The 9,986-nt window shown below is 36.5% G+C and overlaps 1 protein-coding gene across 1 annotated transcript in view; it reads left to right on the top strand.

The window, feature by feature from the left end:
* Positions 1 to 5,432: 5,432 nt before the first annotated feature.
* Positions 5,433 to 9,986, top strand: part of LOC149816183 (alpha/beta-Hydrolases superfamily protein) — a 74,882-nt gene continuing 70,328 nt past the window's right edge. The window contains exons 1-5 of the mRNA XM_089987828.1: positions 5,433 to 5,778; positions 6,366 to 6,547; positions 7,191 to 7,295; positions 7,418 to 7,489; positions 7,760 to 7,907. Of these exons, the coding sequence (XP_089843954.1) occupies positions 5,435 to 5,778; positions 6,366 to 6,547; positions 7,191 to 7,295; positions 7,418 to 7,489; positions 7,760 to 7,907 (851 nt within the window). The 5' untranslated portion in view covers positions 5,433 to 5,434. The remainder of the gene's footprint in view (positions 5,779 to 6,365; positions 6,548 to 7,190; positions 7,296 to 7,417; positions 7,490 to 7,759; positions 7,908 to 9,986) is intronic.

Raw genomic sequence — 9,986 nt, 5'->3', positions numbered from 1 at the left:
TTCTTTTCCAATCAGGAGCCATTCTATTTATGAAGTTTAATGGCATGAATACCTGGTTCACTAGAGCCTACTTTTGGATCAAACAGAACCCAAAAAATTTAAAACCTGAAACCGTACTCGACAAATTGCACCTAGCAGCATCAGTGAGATTTACCTGGAAATAGAAAATCCACCGACTAAGGTGTCTTTTAGATTGGTCTATTTGCAGCATGAAGGCAAACCCTTATAAGAAAAAAAAGGCAAACTTCAAATTTAATCAGCCTTATAACAGCCAGATCTGGTGCAATCGCATTTCACATCTTTAATGTGCTCCTCCTCCTGAGCAGTCACCATCTTTCTGATACAGCATGGAAGCCACGGGACCAAACTAGGGGTGGACATCTGGCCCGATGAGGGCCCAGCCTGACTCAGTTATAATGGGGCTCAGGTCGGGCCAGGGCCTTTAAGCCCGACCCATTTAATGGGTCAGGCTTGTCGGCCTGGCCCGACTTTATTTGGGCCTGTGCTGCAAAGTGCAGCCCGAGCCTGACTAGATTCGTGCCGGTTACCCGATGCCTGAAGAGTAGCCCGGCCTGATGGCCACCCTTAGGCCAAACAGCAGATGCTAGGCCCTTAGGTGCAGCGGCACATCAAAAATGTGATTGCATCTGATACCGCCTCGCCCTACAAGGGACAGCCGCATGGCAGGCAGAGACATCCCTTCATTGTGTTTTAGTTGCCGTTTATTGTGGTGAAGCCAAAGCAGCAGGCTTCTTGGAGGGGTGCCGAATGGGGGTTTTACATCGTCAGCTAGTTCAACAGACCAGCCTGACCTAACCCGATGCTCAGTACGGCCTAACAAGCCAAACCCCAACACTGACCACTAAAAACCTGATTGAACCTTTAACCTGTTCATGTAGGAATGCAAGTGGATTGGATCCAGGATGGAAGTTTTGCAAATTTTGGCTGTTCTACATCTGACTCGCCCATGTATTTATCTATTCTGGATCCGAACAGTCTGCATCCTTAGCTTCAATTCCAACCCTTTTTAGTGACAATGAGAAAACGATTTGTGCAGGCCAGTTGGGATAGGATTCACAATCTTACTAAACTCTGGGACACCCCACCACCCCTCCCTCCTCTTGCCCACGAGGTAGATTCACGCACTTGAGTACTTAAAATAACCTAGACTACTAAATTTAAATATTATGATGAATATTTTCAATCGAGCAAGGAATATCCACATATGATTACAATTAAATGTATAACTTAATTATTTCATTAATTTGTTTATGAGAAAGGAAACAACGTTAACCTCAATACATCATCCTTGAAATTATTGATCTGTACCATAGAGCAAATCTTGAGGAACTCATATTGATGGCGGTAGGGGTCTTCGTTGCTAAGGCCGTAAAAGGATTGTAACATTTAAATGATGTTTGCCTTTTTCTCAAATTGGTTCGTTCCTATAATAGGTCTAGTGATGCAGAAGTATATTCATTGGGAATGAAATACTCCCTCAAGAGACGGGTCAACTGCTAATCTTCAGGCATGGAGTCGGATCAACATGCTCTCCTGATAATAGACTCGAGCTCCTCAATTGGCTCAACTAGTTCGGAGTCAAGCGAGCGTCGCCCTTGCATACACCTTCGAGTAGACCGATGTAGCAACTATCCTAATGGTTGGTTTTCTACCTAACTGGCGCACTAACGTGATCAAACCACACCACGAAAGCAAAAAAAACAGAAAAATAAGAAATAACAAACCACACACTTGCAATCAACAAATATTTTTGTACAAAGCAAACTATGAGCACAATACCAATCGTACACAATCACCTCCTAGGGGTAGCCTAATAGGTGGGCCATGCAAAAAAAGTAAGATGATCTCTAGGTCACAAAAATGTGGTTCTATAATCATAAATGCAGAAAGCAAACTAACAATCCTAATTAATCAACAAGAAAATAAACTAACAATCCTAAATAAGTGCAAAAAAGAAACTAACAACCCTAAATAACGCAAACTAGGCAACAAAATGGATACTCAGTTCTTGATTCGCCGTTCTCTGACAACGATGCCAAAAATTTGATGCTGCATCCTTTTCAATAGAGTAATTTTGAGATATATTTTGAGTAAAAATGTTTGTGCAAACTGTGTATCAAATCATAAAAAACGGTTTACACTAGTGGTGAAGTTCTGGTCGAACTTAAGGAATGAGATAAGTACTTTTGTACCCCACACAGAAATACTTTTATTGCCTTAAAAATAAAAATTAATTAACTAAATAAAAGAATGAGTGCTGCCCTCTGCGGAGGACTTACAAAAAAATAATTAATGGTTTTATTACAGACCCAATTAATTAAATAAAATAAATCCTAAACTAAAAATAAAAGAAAACGTCTTCAGTGCTCTCAGCTTCTAGTCTCTTTTTATCTTCACTGCTTCCCTTCTTTTTTTCTTCATCATTGTTGTTTAGTCTTTTTGTGGAAGGGCTTCCTGAGGGGCTCTTTGAAGGGTCTGAAGCGCGTTTTGAGAGGACCTTTTAGGGACCTCAGAGGGCTCTTCAGGGGTACTTTTAAGGGCTCACCACACATTTGAACGCTTTCTTGCAAGAATAAAAAGATAAAATACAAAACAAAGCACAAAAACTCACATAAATTCAATGTTATTTCAGCCAAAACTCACAAAAACATGAGATAAACTAACATGAAATACCTATAACATGTAACTAACCACTACACTAAAAGACAAAATAGTAAAACTAACTATAAACAAACAAGAACTAATTCATGAACTAAATAAGAACTTAAAGCACTAAATAACAAAAGAAGTTAATTAACTAACAAGAATGAAATCAACTAACATAAAGAACTATACTAACCAAATTTACACAGGAATTTTAATTAACTGAATAATAAAGCAAATGACAAACTACTTCTATCTAACAAAAGTCTATAATTGACATAAATACAAATAATAACAATCGGCTAATGTGACTTAACTAAATTACATTAACTAATTAATTTCTAACGATTCTAATAACATAAAACTGAACCTATACTAAGTTAATTACTAAAAAAAAGATTTAACGTTAAACTAAAATTAACTAATTAAAAAAAATACCAGTACCTAAATCGGCTAAAATGATTTATACCTAAAAATGATACTTAATTAATTAACAACTAAAGTGTAATCTAAGTAAAAAAAATAAAAATTATAGAATTGGAAATATACTTAACTGATTGTTGAAAACAATAAATAATTCTAACTACTCGGCTAAATAAATAAAAATATATATAAATAAACTAATTAACTCTTTCTATCTACCAATTTCCACTATAATGAAATAACTAATTCAAATTAATTAAAACTAAACTAACTAATCTAACATGCTGAGAGCAATGAAAGACATGATTAAATACATAAATAAACAAGCTTATAAATGAAAACACGTAGGAACAATTAAATCTAATTATCGCAAATCATAAATTAAGTAAAAGCAAAGCAAAACCCTAATCGATTAATATTATTGAATCTAAACTAAATCTAGTTGAACTAATTTATGAAAGTAAACTAATTACGTCTAAGAAAAATATCAACTATTATGAATCAAACTAAAGCACTAATAAACGAATACGCTTACCTACTGGCACAAAAATCGAGATAATCGATTAAACTACACTATTTTATATTTTTTCCCTTTTTATATTTTCAGATAATGAAAAAAAAACTAAACACATATAGATGCGATGAATATGCAATGATCAAACGAAACTACATGCAATTTTATGATATATGTTATGCAAAAACTAAAACTAAAACTACAGAGATAAAGGAGAAGAAACATACCTTTTGATTCGTCTCTGACGAAAGGGTTGAGTAAAAAAGATGGTTTCTTCATTGCAATCAAACGAACTCCACTCTCTCTCCGACAATGGGGACAAGAAAAACCGACGATGATAAGGTTTAGAGGAAAGAGTGAATAAGAAGAAGAAGAAAAAATAGGGTAAGCAACCGGTTGAGAAGAAAACAAGGAAAAGAAGAGGAAGAAGAAAAGGTATAGAGGAGAGAGATAGACACAAATTCCAAGAGGAAAAAAATACCCCCTCTAGCCTCAAAAAATCTTTTTATATTAGTTCAGGTCTAATTAGGTTTTTAGACAATTTTTCAAAAAGAGTATAAAATTTTTTGATATTTCAAAAGACTTCTCTTTCTCAAAATTATTTTCTAAAAACCTAATTATTTTCCCCAAAATGTTCCAAAGAGGGTCAATTTGCTCAAATTACGATTCGATGAAAAATGATGAAAACCTTCATAAACAGGCATTTTAAAGCGATTATCACACATGATCATGCATGAAAATATATAAATTTATGCATAAAAATTATGCATGATCACTCCCATAGATATCGATTTGCCTAATTGACAAACAGATAATGTCAGGTCTATTGTAAGCATGTGTGTTGCATACTCTGTGGTCTCTACCTGGTTTTCATGATTTCTGCATACGGGCACTGTGAATAGAAATATCTCTTGTAGGCCTCATCTTCAAGAGAGCCTACTATATAAAGAAAATAAGATACACTACATCATATTAATTCAGAGAGGTTTATACCCTTAACCTGATTTGTGAGACAAAAAAATAATGTATCTAAAGTTTTGAAGCTAGGTTTTTTTTTTCATGTCTATATTAATACAACTTATGTAAAGTTTTCATATGAGTTTATTTTATAACCAATACTGGTAAAACTAAGATAAGATCTTTCATAAGTTATAATAGAATGCAATACCAAGATAACAGGTCATGAACATAAATCAAGATCATATTTGAATATTTATGGATTTCATCAAAAGTTGTGCAAAACCATATAAAATATCCAACATCTTAATGTCCTTTAACTTGAATGCCTTAAGCCGACCCACCTGGCTAGGTGTGTGAAGCTCTTGTGAGCAGGTTATGCTTTTTCAAACTTATTTTTTTTAAATAGACTAGACTAAATTGTAATTTATTTTTCATGCCAAAAGTTGGCCTCATTATTACATAGGCCTGGTTACTATAACAGATTTTTTTTTGACATTTTTCAAGGCCGGCTTCAAAGCCCATAAGTGTGACAAATTTAGCATTGTTTTCTAAAAATACAGCAAATAATTTTCTTTCAAAAATTCGATGTTATCGCAATATTTAAGTTTTTCATCAACAATAACTTTGAAAAACTGTTTTTTCGTTTTTTATATAGTCTATTTTTTTTTGTCCTTCCACAAAAAGTTTTTGAGTTTTTGGAGATATAAATTTTGCGATTAAAACCCCAAGAAATATGAAACCTTTCAATTTCTCGGTAATACCATCCAATCCGGATCGAGCCAGGTCCAGGGAAAGGAGGGCCCAGTGTATCTGGATCCGGATCCGGGTTGCGTCCAATAAGCCGATGGGTTTACTGGATTCAGACTACATGGGATGGCGGCGGCGACTATGCTTCACCACTCTTGTTCTGCTACTCGCTTCTTCTTCCTCCTCAATCGCAGGGCGACGACGACGCTCCTCTCCTCGTCCTCCCTCTTCTCCCCATCTCCCCAATTCACCACCAGAATCGTAGCTATCGTTCGGTGCTGCTCGTCTGCTTCTGTGAGGGCGATGGCTGGTGGTGGTGATGAGACTGAGAGGATTAGGGCGCCATACGGATCGTGGAGATCACCCATCACGTCCAACGCCGTCTCCGGGGCGGAGAAGAGGCTCGGAGGGATGACCTTCGATGGCAACGGCCGTCTCATCTGGCTCGAAACCCGCCCCAGCGAGTCTGGGTACGTCTGCTTCTGTGTGTGTGTGTGTGAGAGAGAGAGAGAGAGAGAGAGAGAGAGAGAGAGAGAGAGAGAGAGAGAGAGAGAGAGAGAGAGAGAGAGAGTCACGCGAAGCATGAAAGGAAATGGTTGGATAAGCATTATCTGGGATGGCAGGTTCTATCGGCGTCGATGGTTATGGAGGGTTGAATGAGAGATGTGGATGAGAGTGCGGAGGTTGATCAGAAAATATGGTTTTGACTTGAAGGGGTGAAATGTTGCATCGCTGGTGTGACCACCGTTGGTTATGCTTGTTGAAGCACTGGGAGAGAGGAAGGGAAGCGATAAGAGATATCATCAGTTCGGAATACAATGCAGCTATTGTATTCAATTTTAGTCCCCTTTTTGATGAAACGTTATTGGTTCAATTGGGTATATCCTAAATCGGCCAATAGAGGCCTTTGATGTTTCTCATGGGGCGTTGCTGACTCTCTTTGGTTTAGGCATGTTATTTAAATAGCAAGTTGTGAGATCAATTTTACCTCTGTTTACAATGCATGCGTGTTGCTTGTGGGAGCTTGTACTGAAAATGTATTAAAATTTGGTTGTAGACGTGCGGTGCTTGTTATGGAACCAGAAAATCAAGGTGATGAGCCTGTAGATATCACGCCTCCGGAGTTCTCTGTGCGGACATCAGCACAAGAATATGGGGGTGGTGCATTCAGTGTTCACGGCGACATGGTCATATTTTCTAATTACAAGGACCAACGGCTGTACAAGCAGTCTATTGGAGGTTATACCTAAGCTTGCTTATGAACTTGCATTCCTTTGTTTTGTTTTTGATAAAAAAGATTCGAAATCGTTAAAAATATAGGAAAGCCACTAATATTCTTTATGTTCATTTGGCTTAACCTAAATTTGGTGGCAAAATTTTGGAATGTAAAAAAAGTATATTACTTGAGTGAGTTAGGCCTCTTGAGGGTAGGAATTGTGAGCCTTCAGTGACAATGCACGAGGAGTCTCTGAGTCTGAGATAATATGTGGCGACTTGCTTTGTATAAGAAGCATGTATGTCATTGTTAGACTTGTGTCTCGGGTTGAGGAGTAGGTTCCTTCTGCTTGAGGCAAAATTGCCTCTGCCCCGCCTTGAGGTGCATGAATTTCTCGTTGAAGAAAGTTTTAAATGATGGGCTGTCTCAGATGTGACAAATTAGATGTTAATGTCTAATTCTTGTGACATAAGCTGATGGGTGATGCTGGGCCACGTAGCAGATATTTGTATATCTGTTTGCGGTTCTGAATGGTAGTTTTTGCAGGATGATTATTCTTCCTATAATCTGCATTCTGCGGTCTGCTGATGGATACCAACTGGATCTGTCATTTTATTCTTTGGTATGGGGACATCCATTTGGCTAATCAACTGTGTTAGCTTGCAGATGACCATCCAGTTCCACTTACTGTGGATTATGGTGGACCTGTAATGCGCTATGCAGATGGGGTGCTTGATTCATTCTTCAGACGGTATATTACAGTACAAGAAGGTAAAAAAAGAAGAAGAAACAATTGGTCACATGTGTAAAACATAGACAAAAACGTTTAAATTTCTCTCATTGGTTATTTTAGAGTTGTATATCCTGAATATGTTTTTCTTTGTCTTTGACAGATCATCATGTAAGTAGCATAAATCCATCTACATCCATTGTTGCAGTAGATCTGAATAGTGAAAAAATAGAAGGTAAGTGGTCTTTGATGATCTAAAGAATTACAACGACAACAAACTTTTTCATCATGCTTGGAATACATTATTTAGTTGGCTCAATCTTATGTGTTTCCTATATGTCTGTGGGTGTAGTTCCTCCATGTTGATTTTAATGGCATTCTGAGAAATTTATGCTTAAGCTTGAGATTAGATTAAATTTCTGATGCAAGTTTTGCTGAAAAATTTCTGCTTACATTGGAAGGATTTTGTTGTTGAATGAGACATTCCTTTTGGATATTATGCCAGAACCAAAAAAATTGGTTAGTGGGAATGACTTCTATGCCTCTCCTCGAGTAGACCCAACAGGAAGAAAGATAGCGTGGGTTGAATGGAGTCATCCAAACATGCCTTGGGATAGATCAGAACTTTGGGTTGGTTATATTTCTGATGATGGGTAAGCAAATCATGTTGTTAATTTTAGTGTTTTAGTGGCTTTATTTATGCAAAGTATCTATTTGGAAGGTTTTTAGTTTGAAAGTAAAAAAAATGAGTGCTTATTATGGGCATTTATGGCCATGGCTCTTTGTTCAGAGAGGAGTTTCAAAAGATACATTGTGTTGCGTTATGAAGGCTGATTATTGGCTTGGTTGCAACCACATTGCCGCCAACAACACACACACACAGTATCTATTGTTAATAGCCATAGCTTATGGTAGCTGTTTAAATTATTCATCAACTTTAGTTATTTATCAATTTCCACCATTCCATGATATTGATTGTTTTGAATAGCACCACATCTTCTATCTTTGGAAATATTATGTAAGGATTACAAGTTTACAACTATGTTACTTAGAATGTCTGTATCCAGCCTGCTAAAAAATGTGCTGAGCCAGGTTAGAATTGTTGTCCCAGGTTTAGCCCAATCAGGCTTCTCGATGTGATTCCCAACCATTCCCCCATGTGCATTACTAAAATTTTGTTGGGAGCATAGGTGCATAATGCTTTCTGCTAATGGGATAAATAAACAAATAACTATATTCTCAATCCATGAAAGACTCGTTATCTCTCAAGTAGTTCTAGAGAATGAGGTAGATTATTCTTTCCAAGGATATTTGATTTCAAGGAAGTTTATTGTTAATTGGCTTGTAAGCTGTATTTGACAATGCCCATGACATCCTTTGTTGACCCTAATCTGGCCCAATCAGTAGTCAGTGATGATACTTGATAGTGCTCGTTGTTAGGATGGGCTTTTTGTTTTATTATTTTGTATATGTGACGTGTACAAGGCATTATTATATTTATTTACATTGTTGTAACCCCATGTTATCATGAGGGGTAATCTTAGTTGTTAAAATCTCTTGTCGGAAGACCCCTGAAAGGACTAGTCGGGGCCAAGGCAAGACAAAAAAAAATAAAACATCAAGAAAAGCAAAAATATTACAATAAATAGTTAAATTTAGTAACAAATATATGCTTGTAACTATGGATGAAGTGTGTAATTCAGTGTAACATGTCACAAAATTCATGAAATTGCATAATATTGAACATACAACAAAACTTGGGGCACACCATCCGATTACTCTCTCTCTCTCTCTCTCTCTCTATATATATATATATATATATATATATATATATATATATATATATATAGAGAGAGAGAGAGAGAGAGAGAGAGAGAGAGAGAGAGAGAGAGAGAGGCTTATCCTACCCCTGTTTCGTTAGGTCACTATTAGGACCCTCTAAAAATCATAGTTTTTAGATGTTTTATGCTCGACCTGAACCGTTAGATGTGTTTATGATCGTTGCTGAATAGAGAACATGTAATTGATTAAGCATCTTTATGCTCAGATGTGTATTTTAACGAGGTAAAAATACATTGGTTGACATCGTACTAATTTCACGATAAAATGTTCACATTTTTACCTTAAATCAATTTGAAACAAAGCTTGTTTCTCAATAAATAAGTATTGATAAACACATCTAATGGTTCAAATTGAGCATAAAACACCTAAATCTTTGATATTTGGAGGGTCTTAACGGTGACATAAAGAAAAAAGGGACAAGATGAACCGTGTTCTCATATATATAGATAACTGAAAAAACAAATTTTATATATGTGTGTGTCAAAAATACATGCATACATGAAAATAACAAAAAAAAAAGGAAAAATAGGAAGAAAAAAAAAAAACGAAGAGAGTGGAGGGACGAGAGGACGAAGAAGAAAAAAGAAAAAAAATAAGGGAAAAAAAAGAAAAAGAAAAGAAAAGGGGAAGAGGGTTGAAGAAGAAGAGGACGAGGAAGAACAAGAGAAGGCAGAGGGGCGAAAGGGTGAGGAAGAAGAAAAAAATAAAAAAATAAGAAGGTAAAAAAGAAAAGCAAAAGAAGAAGAAGAAAGGGAGAAAACAAAAAAGAAAGCTTTTGGGGTGGGAGGAAGAAGAAAAAGGAAAAAAGGAAAAAGGAAGGAGACAAAAAAAAAATAACAACCATGTCCCTGGGGCCTAGGCGGGGACAACCTAGGAAGCCCAGTGAAAAA

This window comes from Nuphar pumila, chromosome 14 (genome assembly GCF_984573655.1).
Source record: "Nuphar pumila chromosome 14, dmNupPumi1.hap1.1, whole genome shotgun sequence".
NCBI classification, from domain to species: domain Eukaryota; kingdom Viridiplantae; phylum Streptophyta; class Magnoliopsida; order Nymphaeales; family Nymphaeaceae; genus Nuphar; species Nuphar pumila.
This window is presented reverse-complemented; position numbering and strand designations above follow the sequence as displayed.